The 26,976-nt window shown below is 33.3% G+C and overlaps 3 protein-coding genes across 7 annotated transcripts; 1 reads left to right on the top strand and 2 right to left on the bottom strand.

The window, feature by feature from the left end:
• Positions 1-5,689: 5,689 nt before the first annotated feature.
• On the top strand, positions 5,690-10,212 carry LOC131610387 (uncharacterized). Of its 5 annotated transcripts, none has more exons than XM_058882327.1 (8): positions 5,690-6,026; positions 7,074-7,949; positions 8,029-8,320; positions 8,423-8,632; positions 8,733-8,906; positions 9,148-9,348; positions 9,435-9,548; positions 9,645-10,212. In XM_058882327.1, the coding sequence occupies exons 2-8, from the start codon at positions 7,138-7,140 to the stop codon at positions 9,984-9,986; spliced, it is 2,145 nt and encodes a 714-aa protein (XP_058738310.1). In that variant the 5' UTR covers positions 5,690-6,026; positions 7,074-7,137; the 3' UTR covers positions 9,987-10,212. The 5 variants fall into 5 exon arrangements, with proteins under 5 accessions (XP_058738310.1, XP_058738311.1, XP_058738314.1 ...); XM_058882328.1 differs by lacking the exon at positions 5,690-6,026 and adding an exon at positions 6,052-6,198; XM_058882331.1 differs by lacking the exon at positions 5,690-6,026 and adding an exon at positions 6,676-6,732.
• Positions 10,213-11,557: 1,345 nt separating this feature from the next.
• LOC131610388 (DNA-directed RNA polymerases II, IV and V subunit 6A-like) lies at positions 11,558-14,241 on the bottom strand. Its single transcript, XM_058882332.1, has 5 exons — positions 14,089-14,241; positions 13,720-13,932; positions 13,107-13,158; positions 11,974-12,041; positions 11,558-11,885 (listed from the first exon to the last, which is right to left on the bottom strand). Exons 1-5 carry the CDS (start codon positions 14,121-14,123, stop codon positions 11,816-11,818), a joined length of 438 nt encoding a protein of 145 aa, XP_058738315.1. The 5' UTR covers positions 14,124-14,241; the 3' UTR covers positions 11,558-11,815.
• Positions 14,242-22,970: 8,729 nt separating this feature from the next.
• On the bottom strand, positions 22,971-26,067 carry LOC131610386 (probably inactive leucine-rich repeat receptor-like protein kinase At5g06940). The gene is made up of 2 exons (XM_058882325.1): positions 23,699-26,067; positions 22,971-23,560 (listed from the first exon to the last, which is right to left on the bottom strand). Exons 1-2 carry the CDS (start codon positions 25,989-25,991, stop codon positions 23,187-23,189), a joined length of 2,667 nt encoding a protein of 888 aa, XP_058738308.1. The 5' UTR covers positions 25,992-26,067; the 3' UTR covers positions 22,971-23,186.
• Between the last annotated feature and the right edge of the window lie 909 nt (positions 26,068-26,976).

The raw sequence follows: 26,976 nt of genomic DNA, 5'->3' as shown, positions 1-26,976 counted from the left end.
ACGTTTCGGAAACAGAGATTATTAATGATTATGACGTTTAGTCAGTAGTCTTGGAACTATCAAAAATTTAATAAGAGACGAAATCTTATGATGGCAAAAAACGCCTATTTCTGTTGATCTTCGAAACAGGCATTTATTGGGGGCAATTTGTTAGCTGAAGATTTCGTTGAACAAATATATGTGCTTCGAAGGAGTGTATGATCGAAGGCAAGGTGGTTACTGATGACCATCTCTGAGAAATATAAAATGGCTACTGATGGCCATGTTTCGATAGCAAGAAACGTCTAAGTTTTTTATGAAGGTGATGGCTACTGAAAGCTATTGGAAGGACATATCCTCGAAGACTTAGACAAAATTTATAAATTTGCTTAAGTATTATTATTTAGCGTGTTTGTTAGTAAGTGTTTATTAACATACTGCCACGCGTCGAAGATGGACTCAGGGGACAGACTGCCTCGCCTGGGGGACGGGCTGTAGGAGCGGTTGCGACGTCTCCTCCTGGGAGGGGAGCGAGAGCTGGAGGAGGAGCGGTGGCGGTGACGCCTCTTGGGAGGCGACCTGGAGCGGTGTCTCTTTTCCAATGAAGCTATTATCAGTTTGTTCTGTTCGAACAGCAGGGTGTTGGTCCGATTGACTGCGCTGAGCAGTGCGGCTGTGATCGGATCAACGTTCTCTGGAATCGGGATCTCTACTTGGACGGAATCAGCATCGGCTTCTAGGTCCTCGAACTGTTTGGTGCTTTGGGTCGACGGAGTGGCTGTCCGACCGTCTCTTGAAGGTGGTCCTCCGTCGTTGTGCTTGGGTTGTCCGAAGGGAACAACTTGTCCGTTCTTCGGTTGGGCCTGTCCTTCACGTGGAGGGCGAGACTGATTGCCAGCAGCGGTTTCTTGGATCAGTCGTTCAACGCTGAACTGGTCACTGTTCTGTTGGTTGTCATTGTCATTGTTGTTGCCGGCCATGATGATCGTGGAATGGATTGAGCTTTGATCTTTGTTAAAGAAGGGGAAGCTTGATTCCCACAGACGGCGCCACTGATCTAACCTGATCAGAGTGGATCGTCAAGGCGGCTGGATTTGGCTTGATGAGCGAAATGGGGGGGTACCTGCAAGGTTCTCCGATGCTTAAGTCAGAAGCTATCAGAGAGAATGAGGGTTTAAGAAGTTGTTAGCTGAAGATTTCGTTGAACAAATATATGTGCTTCGAAGGAGTGTATGATCGAAGGCAAGGTGGTTACTGATGACCATCTCTGAGAAATATAAAATGGCTACTGATGGCCGTGTTTCGATAGCAAGAAACGTCTAAGTTTTTTATGAAGGTGATGGCTACTGAAAGCTATTGGAAGGACATATCCTCGAAGACTTAGACAAAATTTATAAATTTGCTTAAGTATTATTATTTAGCGTGTTTGTTAGTAAGTGTTTATTAACATACTGCCACGCGTCGAAGATGGACTCAGGCGGGAAGATTTGAAATTCGAAGATAGTTGCGTAACTGCTTATTCACAGATGTCATCGCTGGAAGTTCTTATGAGAAACGTGGCAGCGGATTAGCGTAGGGCCGTTATGGTCGAAACTAGTATAAATAGGAGTTTTTTATGATAGAATTCCGTGTGTTCATTTTGTACAAATCACTCACATATTTACTCAAGTATCAAGCGTTAACGAGAACGAGTTCGCTGAGAAAATGTACGTATGACACCACCATCTTAATACATGAGTATTATCTTTTATTGCTTTTCGTTTTCGAGTATCTTTAAATTCTTGCATTCTATTTACTTCTTGTCATTTACATTACTGTATCTTTACTTTCATGTTATTTACTTTCATGTTATTTACTTTCATGTTATTTACTTTCATGTTATTTACTTTCAAGATCTTTAACAGTTTTATGTTTTAAGATTCTTTACATTTAAACAGAATTGCATGTTACGTTATCTGCGTTGTTTACATTTTAAAGTCATAATCACATATAATCAAGTCATCACTAAAAGTGTATGTTTTCAATCGAATAACATTTGTCGAAGACAACGAATCATGAACATGGTTCTAAAGAATATTGATAACAATCTAATTGACTATGTGTCCTAGGATCAATCTAGTCGATCCTGCGAGTAACCAAATCATATTTATTATAGTTTGGAGGACTAGCGGTTGTTTACCGGAAATCACCGTAAACAGAAGTAGAGAATGAATACTTGACCCTCTAATAAAAGAGGGTATTTATAGCCCCCAGCGCTGGGCCAAGGTCTCCTAATTGGGCCAAATCCAACTGGAGGCCCACGTGCTAGGAGACTGCCAGAACAACCTCTGCTAGGGCTGAGTCAGCAGGTGACTCACGTTCTGGGTGAGCACGACGTAGAATTCGAAGGAGGTTGACCTGATCCTTCGCTGAAGCGTTACATGGTCTTCGTGTTTGACTGATTCGTAACGGTAATCAAGGAAATGGGCCCAAACGTATTGGGCCTGCTCGGCCCAGTCCAGAACACACACACACACATACATATATATATATATATATATATATATATATATATATATATATATATATATATATATATATATATATATATTATTGATAAAAAAGAAATTACAGTGTTATTGTGTTACTAGTTGTCAACCCGTGCGATGCACGGATATGGTCTATTGAATAAACATTCATGACAAAAATTGCATATGGTCTATTGAATAAACATCCGTGACAAAAATTGCATAAAATTAATGTGCAAATATAATAGATAAATTACATTTGTTGTATTTTAAACTAAAAAATAAAAAAGTGAAAGAAAAATAAACAATATAAAAATAAATAAAAAGAAAATATTTTACACTTTTTAAAAAAAATATATTAACTTTATGTTCATAGCCAAAGTTAACAATAATTTAATAATTTATATTTTATAAAAAAAATAATAATATATTTTCAACATAATTAATAGAATTAAAATTCAAAGAAAATCTCCTCTTAATATATTTATGCTATTTATATGTTTATATTTTCAAGTCAATTTGAAATAATTAAAAATAAAATATTATTAATGTAACACAAAAAAATGTCATGCGTGTAGATAGCTATAAAACTAATAAATGCTAGACATGATATGCAAGTCTCAATCTCAATATTTACCAAAAAAAATTAATGTATTGTTAGAATTGTTAGATACTCGACTATATATTCTCAAATTCATCTAATGGAACAACATCTACATCATTGCTTAAAATGACCCAATTTTCAATTGAACATTAATTCAGCATGATATAAAAAAATTACAACCTTGCAAGTTGCAACGTGTAAAAACAAATTAAAAAATAGAGTAGATTGTACCAAAAATAAAAATAAAACAATTCATAAAGGTAAGAATAATGATGTTAGAAACTCTATTTTGCACAATGTTGAATTTAATAGGTGATCTTTTAAATATGAGAGAGGAACAATTACCTTGATAGGAAGTGAAAGTAACCTGTAAAAGCAAAAAGAAAAGTATAGTAAAGTATATCCAAATAAAATAATCTATAGTTTATGAAGAAAGAAAAGGGCAAAAAGTAATGAAGATAAGTACAATATAATGAATGTAAGGATATTATATAGAGAGTGAAGATTGGTTAGAGAGAGTGGATAGTGGAAATTGGTTTTGTGAAAGTGGAGAGTGGTTTCTAAAATAGTGGAGAATTTATAATATTTTGATTTAGTTAATTAATTAGATATATGTATCATATTTAATTTTTGAAAATTAAATTAATAACGCGTGGAATACTTAAAATTTAAATTCAAACTTTAATTAATTAATTAATTTTTTATTAAAAATTAATTAATTATTTAATTAATTATTGTTTTTCTTAATAGTATTAATTAATTAATTTGTTTTATTTTTTGTGGGAGTTATTTAATATTAGTGGTAGAGGTGGTTGGTAAGTTACAATATTTTTATTATTTAATTAAAATTGTTATTTAATTTTTAAATTTTAATTAACTAACTAAGTTTTTATTAAAAACTAATTAATTAATATTTTTATTAGTATTAATTATTTTTAGTGATTTTTTGTGGGAGTTATTTAATATTAGTGGTGGAGGTGGTTGGTAAGTTATAATATTTTTATTAATTAATTAGAATTATGTGTTATATTTAATTTTGTAAAATTAATAGTGTTAGGAATTCAAAATACCAATTTTAAGTTATAATATTTTTATTAATTTATTAGAATTATGTGTCATATTTAATTTTGTAAAATTAATAGTGTTAGGAATTCAAAATACCAATTTTAAGTTATAATATTTTTATTAATTAATTAGAATTATGTGTCATATTTAATTTTGTAAAATTAATAGTGTTAGGAATTCAAAATACCAATTCTAACCTTCAAAGTTTTGGAGAGAAAATTTAAGGAAGACATTCTAAGATTATTATTTAGTATGATATGATAAATATTTAAATTCTTGACCACAAAGATATGGTTTAATTAATAAATTATAATTTAATAGAATTAGCAGGGTTATGCAAGTTAAAGAAGTTGATTTTTGTATGTTTGTAATAACTATTATTATTATTATTATTATTATTATTATTATTATTATTAAAAATAATTGAACGTGGGGTTAAATGGTTAAGAGAAGCATTTTATTTAAGTGGGGAAGTTATTAGTTTTTTAAAAATGAATTATAGCTATTAGTTATTTATTTATTTAATAAAAATTAAATGAATATAAGAGTTAGTGGGTTAGTGGAAGAAAAGTTAAATATTTTTGAAGTAGTGGGAATTTTTAATTTATTTAATTAGTAAATTTTTAATTTAATTTATTATTTATTAAAAGTTTTGGCGGGAAGAACTTTTAGGATTATAATTTAGTATGATGATGATGATAAGAGAAGCATTTTATTTAAGTGGGGAAGTTATTAGTTTTTTAAAAATGAATTATAGCTATTAGTTATTTATTTATTTAATAAAAATTAAATGAATATAAGAGTTAGTGGGTTAGTGGAAGAAAAGTTAAATATTTTTGAAGTAGTGGGAATTTTTAATTTATTTAATTAATAAATTTTTAATTTAATTTATTATTTATTAAAAGTTTTGGCGGGAAGAACTTTAGGATTATAATTTAGTATGATTACTTATTTATAACTAGTATTTAAAATTTTTTTTAAGTATGCAACTTCACTTATATTGTTATTTAAGATAAAATTATAAGACACAATTTATATTTATGTGTTAAATTATAAATTTATTTTAATAATATAAATTTATTTTATGATAATATATAAAGGGTCATGCTAACGAGCAATTAATATACATATTATCAAGAAAAACTTACTATTTTAAGACCTTAAAGAGTGCCCCTGGGGCACTCGTTAGCATTTCCCATATATAAATGATTAAACTTTTATCTATGTGTATATGTATAGTTTAATAAAATTTTATAAAAAATTAAATAATTAAATAATTGAACCAATTGAAACCTTCGATTTTATTTTTAGAAGTGAATCGAACCAAATTGAATCATACTTTTTTGATATAATAATCACGGTTTCCAAAATATAGAATAATCACGGTTTCCAAAATCATAGGGGCATTGCATTGCATACCAAATTACTACCAATCGAGCACACTAGTGTAATATCCCAAAGAGAAAAGAAAGAAGGTGGTGGGGTTAAGCATCATGGCCCACAAACCCAAGACAAAGATGGGAATAGGATCACATCACACACCCAACGAAAACGAGAGAGTGTCGAAAAGGTTGACCTCATTACATCACCACCATAACCGGCCATACCCGGTTGCACCGACACCCTTCTCCGGTCACCACTCCCCGTTTTAAAATGCCACCACCTTCCCTCACTAACAACCTCTCTTTCTATTTCTAAATTTCCAATCACAAAACATAACCAGAGAAACATTATTATCATTGTGTTGTGTTGGAGTAGTAACGTTGCTAATCCCGAGGATTTTGTTTTTTTGTTTCTGCAACACTTTCCTATCATTTTAACGTACGTTTCACTTCACCTTCTTCCACTTCCCGTGTTATTCCCTACTTTTGGTAAGTTCCAACGTGTTCAACTCTTCCCCCTATTTATTACTCTACGGTTACAACTTCTCTCTTTCTCTCTGTTCTTTGCTTTGTCTTTTTTTCTTCTCCTTCCTTTCACGTGATATCACACAAACAACAAACAACACTGCACGCTCACCAACTCCTTCATCCACTTTCATTTGTATTGTTTCTAACACTATCACTCTCTATTTTCACTAGATCTTATCCCTTCTACTTTTGTTTCTTTCTATCTAATTGTTTTTTGTCTTCGTAATGTTGCTTTCAGATTTGTCATTTTTCTTTCATTCATTTTGTTTTTGCCATCTGTATTTGGTTTTGTAATTTTATTATAGATAGAAAGAATTATGGAAATGTAGCGGTTTTTAGGATTCATAGATCATAATTTAGTTTTTCCTTTTTGGCTTGGTCAAAAGTTTATGGTGAAAACAAAAAAGATGAGAATAAATAGTTTTTATTGTACAGGTTAGAGACAGTTGTTTTTTGGAATTTTTTGAAATTATTGAAATCAAGCCAGCTTGCAAGCATATTTGATTGATGATGTTGATGGTGATGTCTGATATGATATTTCATTTGGAGTTTTTTTTCTTCATATTTTAATTTTATTCTGTAATATGTGGTATTGCTATGGACCCATGTTTATGCCTGAAAGATGCTTGTGATTTGTTCTTGTTCCTATAAAGAGTAAAACAAAAAAGTGATGTTTTACTTGCTTGATTTTAGAAACTTACTTAAATTTTATTATCTTGGATTGGATCTTAATCATGTTCATTTTTCTAAATAAGGTCTTCAAATATTGGGTGCGATTTTTGTAATGAAAAGTTGTATGATTCTGAAAATCAACGTGGTGGTCCTTCTGTTTCTACAAATTGTGTACTTTGTTAACTTTATGTACTGTCTTCTTTATGGTTTCTATATTTTGGGGTTGCTTTGATATCATACTCATTGTGATTGTGATGAATGGTTCAAATGCCTATTTTCAATTTCACTTTTTAGAATTTAGTAACTTACTTTGTTACTTCACTGCTACTTTTGCAGGTAGAGTATTGTTGTTTTGAGTCTCTGGAAAACTATACTCGAGATTGTGTATGCGCTTGCTGAGATGAAAGTTAATGAAGTGAATGATAATCATTCCGTTGATTTGGAGAAAGAGCAAAAAGAAGGGAATGGAGAAGTATCTGACACTGACACAATGAAGGATTCAGTGTCATCTCAAAGTGATTCTTTCACAAATGAAGATGAGAAAGTAGAGAAAGCTTCGAAGGATCTGAAGAGTAAGGTTAAAGGGAATGGTTTAGAAAACAATCGAGGATCGAGGGAGAGATCTGATAGGAAAACAAATAAACTGCAATCGAAGGTGTCTGGTAGCAATCAGAAGAAACCTATAAACTCTAATAAAGGGCCTTCGAGAGTCGCAAATAAAAATACATCAACCAATTCTAAGCCGGCAAAAGTTCCCGTTAAAGTTTCTTCAGTTTCTTCAGAATCTTCTGAAGGAGTTGATGAAAAACCTGTTATAGAAGTCAAGGAAATTGATATCTTGGATGGATCCTCCAATGGTGCTCATAGCGTAGGAAGTGAAGATGAAGGTCGTGTTGAAACCGTTAATGCTGAAGAAAACGGTGAACGTGAGGATGCGGCGGCTATGGAATCGAAAATTAAAGAAATGGAATCCCGAATTGAAAATCTTGAAGAGGAATTGAGAGAAGTTGCTGCTCTTGAGGTGTCACTTTATTCTATTGTACCAGAGCATGGAAGCTCGGCACACAAAGTGCACACACCTGCGCGACGGCTCTCTAGGCTCTATATACATGCTTGCAAGCATTGGACCCCGAAAAGGAAAGCCACGATCGCCAAGAATACTGTTTCTGGCCTTATTTTGGTTGCTAAATCTTGCGGTAATGATGTTTCAAGGTATGAACATGAATCTAGCAGAATTTTATTTTTGAATTAATACAAACAATAAATGTTCTCATCTTGACTTGTGATTCAGGTTAACTTTTTGGTTGTCAAACACCATTGTGCTGAGAGAGATAATTTTACAGGCATTTGGGAATTCATGTCAAGTTAGTCCCATTATGAGGTTAGCCGGTTCAAATGGGTCTGCCAAGAGGAATGATGGGAAGTCTGCATCACTGAAATGGAAGGGTATCCCAAATGGTAAATCGGGAAATGGTTTTATGCAGATCGGTGAAGATTGGCAAGAGACTGGAACGTTTACATTTGCCTTAGAAAGAGTAGAATCGTGGATTTTTTCTCGTCTAGTAGAGTCAGTATGGTGGCAGGTATAAATGCCTCTTGTATTATGATCAAGTATAAGTATAACCATTACAATTTTGTGAATTTTATCTATTTGTGATGAATTGAGAAACTTTTTATGCTTTCAGGCTTTGACTCCTCATATGCAATCTTCGGTTGTGGACTCGTGTTCGAATAAATCCTTTGGGAGGCTGCTAGGGCCTGCCTTAGGTGATCACAATCAAGGAAACTTTTCCATCAATCTTTGGAGAAATGCTTTCCAAGATGCGTTTCAAAGACTATGTCCTGTTCGAGCAGGAGGACACGAGTGTGGTTGTTTGCCCGTGATGGCAAGAATGGTATGCTTTTACCAATCACCTTTTCTTGAACATGTTTCTAACTTCCCTTTCTTTTGCTCTAAGCCTCGAAAGATTGAGTAGATTTAAATTCATTCCCCAGGTCATGGAACAGTGTGTAGATAGACTAGATGTTGCGATGTTCAATGCCATTCTTCGGGAATCAGCCCATGAGATTCCAACTGATCCTATATCAGACCCAATTGTGGATTCCAAGGTTTTGCCAATTCCAGCAGGAAACTTAAGCTTTGGATCTGGTGCACAACTGAAAAATTCTGTATGTATTTTACTCTTTGTTTACAGCTTGGTATTTGAACATTTTCTTTGGTAGCACATTATCTTTTATTGATATCCTATGAAAATCTTAGTCAGAAACTTTACAAATTGATTCGCAAAATTTATGGTTAAGACACAATTGGTTTGAGTCCTGTGACTCATATGCATTATCAACTTTTCATCTTATTCCAAAACTATGCCTACAAGTGATTATTCTTATGGAAGAGTTACTTGAACTGCAGGTTGGCAATTGGTCGAGATTGCTCACCGATATGTTTGGCATTGATGCTGAAGATTGTCTAGAAGAATGTCAGGAGAACGGTGAGAACGACGAAAGACAAGGCGGAGACGGTGAACGTAAATCATTTGCACTCCTTAACGATTTGAGTGACCTTCTAATGCTCCCAAAAGACATGCTTATAGAAAAACAAGTTAGACAAGAGGTTAATTTCATGACTTAAATACTTCTATGTCATATCACTTACTCTTTCCTTTGTGGTCATTATTTCATTTATGTTTTATTATGTAGGTTTGTCCATCCATCAGTCTTTCATTGATCATACGCGTCCTTTGTAACTTCACTCCGGACGAGTTCTGTCCGGACCCGGTTCCAGGAACTGTCTTGGAGGCCTTGAATGGAGAGGTATACTCATCTGTTTCATTTTGTAATCTGTTGTGACTTATTAAAGCTGCATAAATTTGTTGCTAGTTTATTAACAAAATTGTATTTCATATTTAGACTTTTGTGGAGCGAAGATTGTCGGCAGAATCCATTAGAAGCTTCCCTTATGCTGCGGCTCCAGTTGCGTATACACCTCCCTCTTCAGCCAATGTGGCGGAGAAAGTTGCAGAGGCAGGAGGAAAGTCTCACCTGACGAGGAATGTATCGGTTGTCCAGAGGAGAGGATATACAAGTGATGAAGAACTCGAGGAACTTGAATCGCCGATCACGGCTATCATTGATAAGGTTCCTTCATCTCCAACAGTTAATACTAATGGAAATGGTAATCACAAAGAGCAAGGGAATCACACTACAACAAATGCTAGATATCAACTACTTCGTGAGGTTTGGTCCTTGTGATCTGAACCTTGTGAAATGAATTCCACATGTATAATACTCTTTACCAAAGAAAAAAATGAATTTGTCAAAGGATTTAGGTGCAGTGAATTGTGATTTGAGAAGGAAAAAAAAAAAGAATAAAGATATTCGATATGTATGGGGCAATTTAAGCTTCATTTTTTTTTTTGGTGTGTGTATATATAGATATAAGACTTTGAAAATGATCGATATATTTGGTCTATATAAATATCAGATGCGTCGATTACTCGACGAATCTCTTTATTTATAACAGTGACTAGTGAGAGAGTAGCATCAAAAGATTCTTTATGTTTAGTGTTTAGTATCTAAGTTCTATTTGGCGTATCTTATTTTGTTTTTGCTTTTAAAAGAGTATACAAACTTCTTTTACAAGGCATTAAGAATTATGTTGAATTACTTTATAAAAATTGTTCTCCACATTGTGCTAAAAGTAGATTTTAACAACATCTTTATTTTTCAAATAATGTAAACCAATATATAATTGATGCATGAGTCCAAATACAGACATGCTTGAAACCTTCATCAATCTCTTCATGAGTGGAAATAGAAGGATTTCAGCTGTTGTACATGATTTTTCAATTTTTAATTGTTATTTTAAATAGGTAGGTTTTAGAAATAAGAAAAGGTGATGTGTCATTAAATATCATTGTTGATGAATAATGAATATCAACCCAACAAAATTTAATGGGTACCAAATGTTCACCTTTTAAATAATTATAATAATTTTAAAAATCAAGTACATTAAAAAATATTTTTAATATTAAAATATCGCTATCATATCACTATCAATGACAACATGAAAGACTAGAATTGAAGAATTTAATATACTCCTACAATCAAGTGTTTTTGGAATAGTGCACCTTTGGCGTATGCACTATCATGTCGGTTGTAAAGTCGAAATGAATAACTATCTTTTAAGTTTTATGATAGAGAACCATACCCTACTAAAATGATCTTAAGCCTCCCAATAATAAATAAGTAGGGTAGAAGGGCCTCATCTATCATTTTTTTGGACATACATTTTTGTTCTAAACAACCGAGAAGTTCATCGACTTCAATAAAGTTCACAAAATAAAAATGTATGTGCAATGTTTTACAATGGCTATTAATTTCAAGGTACTAGCACTATGTGTATTTAAAAAATTTGCTCATCATTTTTGGATAATATGTACCCAAACGTTGGAAATTTTGAAAAATAAACTCACGTAAAAGATTTCACTCAATAAGACAATATCACTTATCTTAGAAATGCCACCGATTTGTAAGATTTAATATCATAGATTTGTATGGGATAGTGTCATTGTAATGGGCACTTCAAGGGTCAGAAATTTCTTTCTACTTGGAAGCAAGTATTTGGCACCAGTTTGTAAACTAAATTTTGCTGAACCACAAAAACTACACAGCTACCGTAACTTATTTTTGCTTATACACATCTGCTTGTTGGTTGATGAAAGAAGGAAATTTCGCTAAAAATGTCAGCAGCATCTAACTGATATCTCCAAAATATAGTAGCAAATCATTCTAACATGTTCAGACACCCATCTAAGTATCACTTCAAAATTCAAACACCCATCTAACTTTCACTTAAAAGTTCAAACACCGGCATATACTGTTAAAAGGCCTAGATATTTGTAATATACAGATGAGCAAAAACAAAAATGATACCGGGTTAAAGTACAAGGAACAAGTCATACATAGATACACAGCCAAAACAAATAGGATAAGCCAGTTTTGTGGTAGGATCATAGATCAGTGTTCACTTCACAATCAGTTCCACAGCAGTATAGTAAGATCTTAGTGCCTTTTACTCATCAATCCCCACCAACTTGCCTTTTCCAGGAGTCTTCCACAATGAGTTCATCAACTCCCCAATCTTCATAGCTGGACAATTTTGCCAAAACGGTAAGTATTACATAAAAGATAAGGGAATGTATCAGCCTACACAATATACTAAATAGACAGTATTTACCTTCCATCAGGCAAGTAGCGGCGGATGGTAAAAGGAATTTTCCGCTCTCTTAGCTCCTTCATAGCAATCTGAAGAGTTGGGACAATAATATATCAGATATTACAATAAATAAAATACAAATCATTGCTACTGCATAGCTGATACAGAAACAAAATGGAAGTGTGAAACCATAAGCTTAGCTAACACCTAACAAACAAAACATGGATGTTTCTGAATCGAATACAGAAATCGTCTAAACAATTAGAACATAACATAGAGTAATAAGAAATCACACTCTATAAATAAAACAAGGTGCACTACTCATCTAGGAGATTATTTAGTTTCTAACTGACATGTGGTCAAATTCAACATTGGAAGACAAGAATCGCATCAAACATATCAGTTTAGCAAAGTAATGATGACATCTGATCTAACACAAGTTTTAAAAAGTTTCATCAATGAAACATCAAAAGGGGCATGTGTCAAACTAAATAATAACCCAGTTTATTAGACTTAATATCAAGATAAGCCTATTTCCGAAGAAATTTGATCTTCTCATCTTAAAAATAACAGTTAATTGAAAATTAAATCCCTTCTGCAATTCATGCATGTCTGCAGAATGCATATATTGGTAAAATTGTAAAGTTGACCATAAACAAAATATCAGCATAAAGACCAACACTGTATAATGGACGTTATGATACACCAATTAATGACGGAGATCAATAATGTAGTAGAAGTTAGGAACTATGAAGCACGGACTCCGACACAGACACGACACAGACACTTCGACACCGATAATGTCAAAAATATAGGACACTGACACCGCTGCATATATGAGCTTATTTGAACTTAATTGATCCATCTATTATGAAAAGAGTTAAATATATTCTAATAAAAATTATTGTCTTTAATTTTCATTTATAACATAGCTTCAATACATGCTTAATTCTTTTAGATGTGTGACATCTGTCTAAAAATGTATAAAGCGTGTTGAAGCAAAGGAAAAAACAAAATTCTTTTTTAAACACTTCTTTTAAATTGTCCGACATGTGTTGTATGAGTGTCATACGGGTGTGCGACACCGGTTTAAAGAGTGTCGAAGCAAAGAAAATACATCATTTATTTGTAAAGAGAACAAAAGGAACAATTACCTCAAGTGGGTCAGTCTCCCCCTCCAACTCGACCATGACAGGTGCGTTCATGCTGCACAACAGTAAAGACAAAATTTATAGCATGTTAGACTTACAGTATGATTGTTTTAGATTTTAAAGAAGAACTAAAGTCTGTTGGCCATTTTCTTCTACCCATCCTCACTTCTTCTAGCCTAATAACCGCTCCAGTTCTATTGGTCAACAATCTCCACTCCAATCAGGCTATCCTATGATCACTAATTGAAAACTCTCGCAATATGGGGCAAACTCAACACAGAATCCTACTCTCTATTTATAAGTTGCTGGAGTCATTGCAGTATGTAACCCTTACAAGACCTGAAATCTATTCTGTTGTCAATAAAGCTAGTCAATTTCGCAACATCCATTGAAAGAGCACTGAGAAACTGTAAAAAGACTCAAACTTCAGAGTCTAATCCAGCACAAGTATTATCCACTATTTCCATTTTCCGGTACTCATCTAGCACCATCTATCAAAATTTCTTATTCTAATTTCATCTAAAAATCAGAATCCTTTGATTCTGCTTCACATTCCTTAACTTTAAACATAGCACTACAAATATTCAATACAAAACCCTAGGGAACAGAAGTAAACCTGATTTGAAGAGCCCGTGTACCGAGAATCCTAGCCCGCTCATACTTCGTCATGTATTTCGATGTCCTTCGAGGACGCTCAACAGGTTGATCATCTTCCTTTTCCTCAGTTTCAATCGGCTCTCCTAAACCATCTATGTCATCGTTTTTGTTATCCGGATCCTCCTCCTCTGCACCTTCCTCGATTTCAGGCTCTGCTGGCTCTTCCTCGTAACTGCATCATCATCATTAGCATGGTTTTAAACATAAGAAATATTTCTATTTCAATTTAAATAATAATAATAATAATGATAATTTCAGCAAAACGAAGAAGCAAAGAGGGAAAACCCTAATTAATTGAGATAGAGAGGGAAAGAGATAGAGAGAGAACCCCATGTCGATATCTTCGTAGTCATCGTCGGCCATGGTGAATGGAAGAGAGTTGAGGACTCTGCTAGCTTAAGAAAATTGCGCCCTAAACCCTCACAAACAACACTCGATCGAACGAAACCCTTAGACTTGTTGTGAACTTTCTTTTATATACTTGGTTTTTATATCAATGTGATGCCTATTTTGCCCCTGAATAAAAATGGGTAATTTTTGGTCCATAAATTCCGTCCCTCGCGTTAAAATGGCTTAACGGCGCTTTCGTGGATGGTCGAAGCTAATTTTTTTTACACATGCCAATTACATGTAGGATTTTATTTATTCACATATATAATTTTTCTAAAAACTCTAATTTGTTTCGTCTCCTTCTTGACTATCATTTTTTCTTCTCGTTGTTCTAACTGTTATGCCTACTCTCATATTTTTTAAAGATCTTTGACGGAATTTTTTTTTCTTAAAATTCGAAGATACATCTCCAAACGTACCAAATTTATAATTTTTTGGTGTTTTTAGAAATACATTTTCGAAATAACTTAATTTTTAGTATTGAGATTTTTCGGATATGCATTTCCGAAATAACTCAATATTTATAAAAAAAATTAAAATCAATGTGAATCAATTGTATTAATCCAAATATATAATTAAATACATACCATTATAATCAAGATATAATAATAATATCAACCTATTAAATATTTAAATCAACACATTATTTTCATATTAAATTAATTAAATAAAAAACTAATATAAATTAAAAATTATAATGTTAATAAGAGGATATTTTTAACATGATAATTTCATTAATTATAATGTATAATATTGTAGTCATTTAAAAATCCTTGATATATGTTGGTGGCATGTCCTTTATTAGGCATTGTTGTCTTGCCGATATTATTGGATTCACTAAAGCCAGCTCCCCTTTTATGTATCTAGGGGTTCTTATGTTTATAGGAAAACCTAAAGCCTGTCATTTTGTTCATGTTGCAGATAACATTAGGATGAAGCTTGCTACTTGGAAAGTCAATATTCTTTCAATGGCTGGCAGAGTTCAATTGATAAAATCTGTGATTTTTAGTATGATGATTAATAGCCTTTCCATCTACAACTGTCCTGCTAGCATCATTAAAAAGGTGGAGACCTAGATGAGGAATTTCATTTGGAGTGGCTGCATTGAAAACAAAAAGCTTATCACTGTGGCCTGGAAAACTTGTTGTAGAAGACTGGATGAAGGAGTACTTGGAATCCTATCTCTTAAAGACTACAACACTGCAACTAATGTACACCTTTACTGAAAGTTCCTAAACAGAAATCAACATTGGTCCAAACTTCTTAATGATAGGGTGAGTAGGAATGGAAAACTTATCAAATACACTATCAAGTCATCTATTTGGAATGGCATCAAAGATGTTTATGACTTGGTTAGAGAGAATTGCATCTGGATTATTGGTAATGGCAATAAAGTCAACTTCTGGAGGGACAATTGGATTGGTGAACCTCTGGCAGATAAATTCAAGGTGCCTGAAAAATTTCATAAGTGTTTGAAATCCGTGAGTGAGTGGTGGACACCTCAGGGTTGGTATATCCATAACAACTTGCAATTGGCTATGCCTAATCTTCTTAACTCTATCATTCATGTTAGAATTCCATATTTTAATGTGGATGACTCCTTTGTTTGGAAAAATTATGTCCATGGGGGATCACAGTTTCAAATCAGCTTACAATACTGTTCTTAAACCCAATCCTTCCAAAATCTGGTCCAACTTTCTTTGGGATAAAGACTCACCTCCCTCTCACTCTATGGTGGTTTGGAGATTCATGCACCATAAAATTCCAACTGATGATAATTATGCTATTAGAGGTTTCAGCCTTCCATCCATGTGTTCTCTATGCCAATCTAACTCTGAAACCATGGATTATTTGTTCTTTGGCTGCAATTTTGTATCTAAAATCTGGAATTGGCTTGCAGACTCTTGAGGAATAAACTTCAAAATCTGTTCCTTTATGATTGCTTGAAGTTGATTGATAGGAGCTGGTCTGCCCAGGCCTTGGCAGTCCTCAAAGCTAGCATTGTTAGTATTTTTTACCAGGTTTGGAGGGCTCGCAACAAAGTCAAACATGAGAGCTCTAAAACATCCTAGAATTCGTGTGTTGCCTCCATTGCTGCTCAAGTGAAACTGGCTGGAAATCTGTCTAGCAGAAAATCCAACAACAGCATATCTAATTTTGCCATGCTTAAAAGATTTGATGTCAATTTAAATCCATCAAAGATGATTGGTTCTTTTAATGTTCTATGGACCCCTCCTCTGTAAACTTGGATCAAATGTAATGTTAATGGTGAGGCTAAAGGGACTCCCTGGACAGCTGCCTATGGTGGCATCTTTAAAGATTGCCAAGTTAATCATGTTCTAAGTTTTTCTATGTTTCTTGGCAATGAACCTCCTACAAATGCAGAACTCTTGGCAGCCATGGTAGCTATGGAAAAAGCTATGGAGTTGAAGCTTACTAGGTTTTGGTTGGAATTTGACTGCTATCTTGTTGTTAATGCTTTCTACAACCATGCTTTGGTCCCGTGGAATCTCTGATCTCGTTAGCTAGTTTGTTGGGCGTATATGATGAACATTGATTTTAGAATCACGCATATTTTTAGGGAGACCATTTTGTGTGCGGATATTCTCGCTAGCATTGGGTTGGATTGTAATTCTATCATTTGGTTCCAACATGTTCATGATAATATCAGGAAAGATTTCTTGTTAGACAATAAAGGTACTCCTAGAACTAGAATTGTTTCTTAAGAGGTTTTGGCTTAGTCTCCCTCTTTTCTTGTTCTCTTCCTTTTTCTTTTCTTTTTTTTTATAAAATCTTCCCTTTTGTTTAGAAAAAATATATGCATATTCGAATGACAATTTGGGATTTTCAAAGGTATTCTTCACGTTATATAGGTGCGCAGAGAAATTCTCATGCCTCAATATTCTGGTTCACTATTCTTCTCCTTCTTCTTCATGTTCTTTGTGTTATTGCTCATGCATCTTCATCAAGGCACAATAAATCAGGATCTTCTCATTACACAACCGAGAGCAATCGTCTAGGGAGAACATGTGTCAATAATGTTCCTATGATATCATATCATTGCAAACATGGACCTAACAAAGAAAAACTTTTCTGGATATGCCCATTCTAGCAAAGCGAGGAAACTTGTAATTTATTTATACGAGATGAAGACCTATCACAAGGAAAGGAGGTTTGTGAAAATGATGATGAAGATTGGAGCAAGGATGAGAGTAACTTGAAGGAGATGCAAGTTTTTGAAATGTTGAAGGAGTTGTATGAAATTTCGGTTAAGAAGAACAGGAAACTGCAGATGAAGATTTAGTCTGAGGCAATTTCTGGTAAAATGAAGTCGACATATCTTATACTCTCAGTTATGCTTAACATGTACTTGTTATTGAAGTGTAATTGTTGATGACTCTATGATGTTGATGTGATGTTCAATTATTTGTCAAATGTAATGTAATACAATGTGTTTCTCAAATGTTGTTCAAGAGACCTATAATTTTGTTCAAATTGACTATAATTTTATTCAAATTGACAGTAATTTTGTTCAAATATGACATAATTTTTCCTTACTTTGGTCTTAAATTTGTTTTTTAAGAGACCTATAATTTTTTCATAATTGACTATAATTTTGTTCGAATATGACGAACACAAATCATCTCCAACTGAAAGCCTTCTGCCAAACAATCGGCCCTTAATCTAATAGCATAAAAGTTTTTAAATAATATAATAAAAATATAAATATTATTTTCAAGAAAAATGAATGGTGTAGATTATGGCTGAACCAAGAGCATGAGAGAAACTGCTAGAGAGGATCCATATTAAAATATGACATAGTTTGACCTTAAATTTGGTGACAGTGTTACACAACACTTTTTCTATCATAATAGTACAATAGAGTGTATGCTTCAATCATTACACTACATTGGTCTCAGTATAGTTGACACATTGATTCATTCCATTCTTAAATACATAACAAAATATTACAAATGACATGGTGATTATACAATATCATTCAAAACACTAAAATTTGACAGTACAAAACAAAAACAACAATATATCAGCACATTCTTAATTGTGAGGTCCTTGGAAATGTCTGCCCAACTTTTTGAAGTGTTTGGACCATCAATGTCATATATTGCGGTCTCTTCATCTACATTAATCACCAATGGATTTTCAAGTTCTTTACTAGGTATAACTATCTCCTTTCATTTGAGAGTACTCAGTCTATCACCCTCTCTTGTTGCATTTGTCAAGTCAGCTTTTTTCTTTAACTTGTTACTTGGAATCAATCTTTTGACCTAGGAGGACAAAAAGAAGGTAACTAAGTGATAAATGATATAAGTTCAGAAAATGATAAATGACATAAGTGATAAGTGGCTGAATTTCATATACTCACAGGATCACTCCTACTTGGCATTAGTTCATTAAATGTCCAAACTCTTGGTGATTTAAAGGCTTTGTTAGTAAATGCTTTGGGTTGTTTACCAAAGAAAGTCCTGACACCACATGCAGGTTGTTTAGATGGACTTGGTTTTGTTGCACTTGATTTCACAAGTGAAGGGTCAGTACTTAATGGTTGAATGTCCAAGACTTCTTCGCTACTAAGAATTGCTTCGAATGTCATAGCTTCCTAGTCATAGTACTTGTCAAAGACATTGGCAGAAGATTGATCCATTTTGGCAGAAGATTGTTCAACATTTGCAGTAGGTATAATTAAAATATTCAAAATGAGTGTCGTTTTTAATTTTCAATAAACAAATAATTTTTTTCCCAATATTACCCTCATTAAATACTTCTCCTCACACTTTAATCAAAGCATAAAATACGCGCTTTAACAATGAAACTCTACACATTCAAAACCTCGGGCACTGTGGAAACTGCTTAATGTTTGATATGAGTACTACAATGATTTTAAATTTACTCCTTTAAACTCACTCTGATGTAAGCTTATTCTATTATTTATTCTTAATCTTATAAATAAGAAATAAATCTTAGATTTTGTTGTTTGACTTAAAAATGAAAAGAGGTGTAGATGAAAATAGTAATAACATTTTATGGAGGTTGGAGGAAGAAACATGTATGCTTCTAACATGGATGAGGATTTCAAAGGAAAGAAAAGAGAGAAGGTGAAACTTACACTGGGGGATGAACCTCAATGGAAGAGGAGATGGCCACCATAATGGTGGTGAATAGCTCTGATGAGGAATGAGTCTCTACAAGAGAGGAGATGACACCCATCAAAAGAGGGTCACCCTAGGTTTAGGGAGAGGGGAGAGTTTCTGTCTTTAAAAATTTCCGAATTCATTTACGAAAATAATAACATTGAACTAGAGAGAGTTGAAGATTCTTTAGATTTAAATAGTGTTGCAAAAGAAGAAAATTAAGATTATGAATTTGAAAGGGTGGAATATTTTTTTATAGAAGAAGAAAATGATGAAATAGTAAAAAATTCTATGAATTTTGAAAGAGTTATAGAAGAAGAAGATGAAGACTATGAATATAAAAATGATTCTCTTGTAGGTGAAGAATATGAAAATAATTTGAGACTAAATTTTGAGATAAATGAGGAGAAAATAAACAAAGGTTTGTTATGAATTTATCTTCCAATGCTTTTTTAAAGTTTGATAAGTGAATGATATTTTGAACTTTATTTTGGTTGTGTTGATAAGATGTTGTTTCATAAATGATAATGCAATTAATAACATGTTATTCTGCTCCAATGCACCATGATAATGCAATTAATAACCTTCAAACAACTCTTAATTTTTCTCTTAAAATAATATTGAATTTTTGTTGTCGTCGATATTAGAGTTTTAAGGATTATCATTTAAAGTGTAATTATTTAGATAAATCAATTATGCCATCAAATATCTTTATGAAGCTTTTAAATGTAGAATTTTGTTACCTAAATCTTTTACACTTTATGCTATCATCAAATGTGTGTTAATATTACCAATCGTAAGGCTTGAACTAGTGTTAATAGTGTATAGAATTGGCATGAGATTTTGCCCAAAAGAAAGAAAGTTTACGCTTTTTGAACTAATCAAATAGAATTGCATATTTAAAATCAATTTGTTTTTACAAATACAATCTTACTTCTTGAACTAAATAAATTACATGAGATAGTTAAGAACATTTTAAATTAATGTAGAATCACATTTTAATTGTGTCAGTATATGCACAAATTAATGACAAATAATCTCTAATCTCTTTTTTAGGGTCTCTTTGGTTCAAATGAGGGAGAGGGGAGGGGAGAAATTTTAATGGAGGGGAGGTGAGGTGAGGGAATTTTTTTAATCAGATAGTTATTTGGTTCAAACGAGGGGAGGGGTGGGGAAGGGAAGAGAGGAATTTTAATTAAAAATATGTTTGGTTCAAGAGGGGAGGGGAGGGGAGGGGTTTTATTAATAATTTACATTTTTATCATTATTATCTTATATAAGTGATACAATATGATATTTAAATGTCAAAAATTTATACATATTTTTTTAGTAAAATTTCTAATATCCAGTTACTAAAAAGTTATAATTTACTACATAATATTAAAAAATTGAGTTCACTTAATTCGAATAAAATGTTCAAAAACAAATTAAACTATATGTTAATAACAACTTTTAAATCGTAATGAATTATTTAACACATCAAATACATAAAATAATTTATTATTAAATATAAATGGTATAAATGTTTTTAAAAAATAAATAAATAAAGTAAAATGAAAGATTTAAAGTTTGATATAAAAGAAATTATGATAGGATACATAACAAAATTAGAAAAAAAATATAAATAAACATAAAAGAGTTATAAAAAAATCAAAAAAGTAAAATGATTATGATTTATATTAAGGACAACAATTTTAAAATAATTTGAAGGTGGAGAATAATTATAATAAGTTGATAGAAGCAATCTAGAAAAATCACACAGAAGAGAGCAATAATACAAAAAAAAATGAATAATTTTGAAATATTGAAATAAAATTGAGGATATTATAGTAATTATAATAAGTTTTAAAATATCAATGTTCAAATTCCCTCCCCTCCCCTCCAAATCCCCCCGATTTGGGGGACACAAAAAGTGTGTTTTGAAGGAGTTTTGCTCCCCTCCCCTTCCCTCATAAAATTTGAACCAAACACATTTAATTAAAAATATTCCCTCCCCTCCCCTCCCCTCCATCCATCCCGAACCAAACACACCCTAAAATTAGCTTGTAGGATCAGTTACAAAAATCCTAGACTTGTGTTAAGTTTATAGATATGACTATATTTGAATTGTGAAGTTTGCGTTGAATTTAACAAGACAAAAAGCAAAAAAATCAAGTAGAATGAAATGATTCAACAAAGTAAAATAAGACTTGTAAAAGATTAATTTGAAATATAAATTGCTTTGAATTTAAAAGATGGACGCATGCATACATGTCAGAAAATAGCTCGTTTCTCTCTTTAGTTAACAGTCGACAACTCTCCTTGTTGTTCTAACACTATTTTTTATATGAGGAATCTTAAATATATTGGAACTTCTTACTTTCATGATATCAATCATGCACAATTGCAAACTTAAAAATATATGATTTGACTTCACAACTGAAAATTCTTAAAATGATTTTTCAACTGCATGAAAAAACTCGTCATTTAATTTAGGAGATTCCTTGTATTGTAAAAATTGAATAGCACTTAAAAAAATTCAAGATCTGAAATATTTAAATTTGAATAATTAGTAGCCTGACACATCATTCAAATATCAAATCCATCTTGTGATGTTATTTCAATCAATGTAAATTCATTCAAATATCAAATCCATCTTGTGATGTTATTTCAATCAATGTAAATTCTTGCAATCTCTGATTGAATAAATATTGGATGATATATATATCCTCTCTCGGCCATTTTTTCTTGATGGCGGGTATGACTTTTTATCAAGCAAGAAAGTCATTTTTTTTTCTTGTAATCTCGTAGCAGCCTGTGTAAAAGGGATGAATTAATCCAAAAGTCAACGAGTTAGGAGAGCGCCGCGAAGTGGAACCGATGGCCGCTACGGTGATCCTGAATATTAAAATATATGTATGTGTTGTTCTCAAATTGTAATGGTTTTTTATTTAAATAGTAGTGATTTTATCTGTGATCAGAAAGTGTAAGAGGTCGGCAATCTGTTTGTAGGCTTGAACGGTCTACAGAGGAAGGGAGTGTACCTACAGACACTCTGATGCTTAAGTCAGTTCGGGTGAAGAGGTAGGTGAGAAAGGGTTTAGAAGTGAATACATAACCCTCTTGCAGAGAAGGGTATTTATAATGAGCCCCCAACACTTGGCCAATAGTCTCCGTTATGGGCCGAGGGTCCAGACCCTTATTGGATAGTTGTCAGGATTCCCACGTGAAAGTAGGGATGGGTAGCTCGTGCTTTTCGTCCGGGGTCAACTGTCCTGCAATCTCCGGATCATGGATGAACTTGCCTATTACCAAGGGCAAGACAGATTCGCCAGTCACGCGAAGCGTGGGGGTGCAGTTGATGACGTGCCCTCGAGTGACGAGTACGTGGGGAACGTGTTGGTGGCTCAGCCACAAACTCAATACAGAACAAGTAGTATCATTTTTTGTTAATTTTTAATATTATTTGTTAATTCTTAATATTATTTAAAAAACAAAAACAAAAAAGAAATACACATAAGAGCCACCCTGTATGGCTTCTTTTCAAAAAAATGGCGCATAAAAGCCACATGGGACAGAGGAGCCACATGGGATGGCGGCCACACTATAACGAGTTTCAAAACATGGTAATTTGGATAAATAAAAGGAAAACATGATTATTTGGATAATTAATTCGAAAAATTTGGTTATTCTAGAAAAAATTTCAATACAATTCCACTGACGGATTCACACACTAGTTCTTAAATGAGAGTATTGTTGCCAACTCTTAATATTTTGAAAAGCAAAAAAAGTTGCATAAGTTCTATATCTCAAATCATCAAAATAAAAAAGAAAGAGATGTGAAATATAAAGTTGAAATATACATACAAACACTCCAAAAAAAAAAAAAAAGCACAGTCATTGAGTTTCATACTGGAATAGAGGGTTCAACATTTGGACCCTGCAAATTTGCAATACAAGTCCTTGACTCAAGAGACTGAAGACCTCTAACAACTTCTAACATTGATGGCCTTTTCTCAGGTACAACAGAAGTGCAGTTTAGAGCAATATCTAAAGCACCAATCATTTCTTGGTGACAAGAATGTGATATTCTAGTGTCAAGAACTTGGTTCACCCCATTAGTAATGTTCACTTTCCTTCTAACCCATTTCACTATGTCAAGTGAAGAGTCATCACTTGAATCTGTTTTCTCAGCTTGTCTTCCACAAATTAGCTCTAGCAATACAACACCAAAGCTGTACACATCCAATTGTTCACTTGCTTTTTTATTGTATCCATATTCTGCAATGCAACAATACAATTAATATGTTAGTTAATATAATCAAAAGCTTTTGTTTGGGTTGAGTTGAAAATTTGTTCAATTCAACTCAAATTCATGTTTATGACACACTAAAAGTTACATGAATTTGCTTCTCATACCTGGAGCAATGTAACATGAAGATGTAGCTTCAGAATCCAAAATGGATTGAAATGCAGCTTCTCCAACAATCCTATCAAGAGCAAAATGTGTAAGTTTTGGCTCAAAGTTAACATCCAACAGAATGTTCTTTGACTTGACATTTCTATGAACCAAGTGTGGAACATAATCCTTGTGAAGATATGCAAGTCCTTGAGCAACTCCGATAGCAATCTTCAATCGAATTCCCCAATGCAGCTGAAAATTCTGACTACAAATCAAGTCCCCTAAGCTTCCACCATTCAAGTATTCATAAATGAGAAAAATCGACTCATCAGAATGACAGAATCCAAGAATCTTAACAACATTCTTGTGCCTAATTTTAGCTAAAGTTTTAACTTCAACTTTTAAACTCTTCGAAGACTGGTTTCCTAATTTAACCAGCTTCTTCACAGATACTAAATCACCACTAGGTAAGCTCACAACATAAACATTACCGAAAATTCCATTTCCTATTGAGCTTTTGTCATTCATCCCTATAAGAAGATCATGCTCAGTAATTCTGAGAGGATAGAAGAACACTGAGCGCCATACAAAATCTCCATTCCCTTTGCTAGATCTCCTACACAATATAAATCCACCAGCAACAAGAGAAATTCCAGCAACAAATGCTAGAGAGATCAAAGCACATACCAAGGTTGTAAAACCAGAAGCAACATGGTGTCTTGGCTTGTCATCATCAGAACATGAATTTGGCAATCCAGGACCACAAAGACCAGAATTTCCTTCCAAAAATGATGCAGGAAGACCGGAAATCAACGAGAACGGTACTTTACCGGATAACTGATTATAGGAAACATTGAAAAGTGCAAGCTTCAAGTTTTGAAGACCTTGTGGAATTGAACCAGTAAGATTGTTATGTGAGAGATCAAGATAAGTAAGCACAGGTAGTTCAGCTAGAGAATTAGGAATTTCTCCTGTTAAACTGTTATCAGCTAAAGAGAGTGAAACTAACTTCCTGCATTTTTTCAGCTGAGGGATATGACCAGAAAGAGAATTGTGAGAGAGATTCATGATACTCATAACTGGTGAATCACAAAAACTAGGAGGAATTTCACCATAGAAATGATTTAAAGAAGCAGAAAATCTGTATAAACTCTTAACTAACCCAACACCCGAAGGAATTTCACCATCAAAAAGGTTATTATCAAGCTGAACTTGCTCTAACTGAGAAGCTTCCGAGATTAACTCAGGTATTTGTCCTGTAAATCTATTGTTCTCACCTCTAATGAGCTTAATTCTAGGAAGTGAAAACAACCCAACAGGAAAATCACCAGAGAACCCATTGTTCTGAACTTGAAACCTCTCAAGACTCTTACATTCACTAGTTGAATTTGGTATCAACCCAGTAAACCCATTTGTATGAAGACTTAAATTTATAAGCCCTTTTCCTCCTTTACATAAACCCTCCGGAAACAAACCCAAAAGCTTGTTCTGTGAAACATCAAAAGAAACAATATTCTTAAGAGAAGACACAAGGGTCTTAGGAACCTCACCAGTTAGATTATTCTCAGAGAGATCCAAATGAGTTAAACTAACCAAACCCTTCAAAGACTCAGGAATTTCACCTTGAAAACCCGAACTCTGTAAAAGAAGTTGCTTTAAACTCCCAAGCTCACCTATATCCTCAGGAATCTCACTCACCAAGTAAGGATTCAAAGACAAATCAAGAACTTCCAGCTTAGTCATATTACCAAACACCTTAGGCACATCCCCAGAAAGCAAGTTAGTATTCATATCAAGCATTTGAAGATTCTTCAACGAACCAAAACCATCAGGAATGTTTCCCTCTATACGGTTTCTACTCAAATCAAGCACTGACAAAGCAACAAACATCGAAATCTGAGAAGGGATAGTACCCCAGATGAGATTATTACTAAGATTCAAGCTTTTCAATGAACTACATTGAGAGAGATGAAGAGGGATAGGTTGGTTAAAGGCATTGTTAGCAAGGTTGAGATCAGAGAGATTTGGGAGGTTACATATGGAAGATGAGATATCACCGGAGAGGTTTAGGTTTTGGAGGTTGACAGAGGTTACTGAAAATGGTGAAGTAGAAGAACAGGAGATTCCAGTCCAGTTGCAGAAGTGGTTTAGGGAAGTGTTGGACCATGTTGATAATGTGTTTTTGGTGTCTTGGATGGTGGATTTGAAGGAGAGAAGGGTTTCAGCTTCTGATGAAGATGAAGTGAAGGTGAAGATTGAGAAGGTTAGAGAAAGGAGGAAGAGGAATGTACAGAGTGAAAGTGAAGACATTGTTGAGTGTGTTTGAGAGTGAAGTGAAAAGTGGTTAAGTTTTTTGGTGTATTTATGAGTGGTAAAAGTGTTTTGGAATGGATATTATTAGTGGTTTGTATTTATGTGAAGTTTAGGTTATTATTATAGCTATAGAGAATTGTGTTGATGTAGGAGTAGGATTAAAAGTTTGTTGTTTTTATAAATGCATTGTATTGCGTTTGTGTTTCTACTTTAGTAAGTAGCACAGGGCATAACATAACCCTTGATTGGTGGTTAATTTCAACTTTTTACCCCACCCTAATTTATTTTGTAGTACTAAGTTTTGACTTTCATTTATTTTTGTTAGGAAATCAAATTTTAGAGGTGTTCGCAGCCGGTTTGTTGAATTAAATTTTAGAGGTGTTAGGAAATCAAACACTATAATTTAGTTTGGATTTACCCGAACTAATAAACACCGATCAAATTTGGTCTTTTTAGGAAAAATTAAGAACGAATTTCCGGTGTACTTAATTTTAGTTTGTGAAAAGTTTAATCTTTAGTTAATTATCTTAATAAAATCTTTTTACAATGTTCCATTTAATTTTATTGAAGAAAACAAGATTTGTTAAGAAGTTGGAACTTGAATACATTAACCGAACTCCCAAGAATATGATGCCATTACCATTAGCTCATTGCCACCTTAGTCATTGACATTAGTAAAAGTTTGCACCTTAGATAGAAAGAAAAGACGTTTTTCAACCTTATTAATGGAATCCAAAGAAAGCTTAGGAATGGAATTGAATTGACCTTCTAACAACCAAATTTTGTTTAAGATGAATGATTACCCTATGCAATTCAATGCGTGTACCTCATTACAATGAATGTGTTTTTGGCTTCAATTCAATGAGTCACGTGACCAATTGTCAATTTGTGTTATCTGTGGGGTCTCTAAACGACCGTCAGAATTCAGAAAGTCACACAGACAGTACTTTTATTTGATTATTTCCAAACCATCCAATAAAAC

This window comes from Vicia villosa, linkage group LG6, assembly GCF_029867415.1.
Source record: "Vicia villosa cultivar HV-30 ecotype Madison, WI linkage group LG6, Vvil1.0, whole genome shotgun sequence".
Taxonomy (NCBI): domain Eukaryota; kingdom Viridiplantae; phylum Streptophyta; class Magnoliopsida; order Fabales; family Fabaceae; genus Vicia; species Vicia villosa.
Note: the sequence above shows the minus strand (reverse complement) of the source record. Positions and strands in the feature narration are given on the sequence as shown.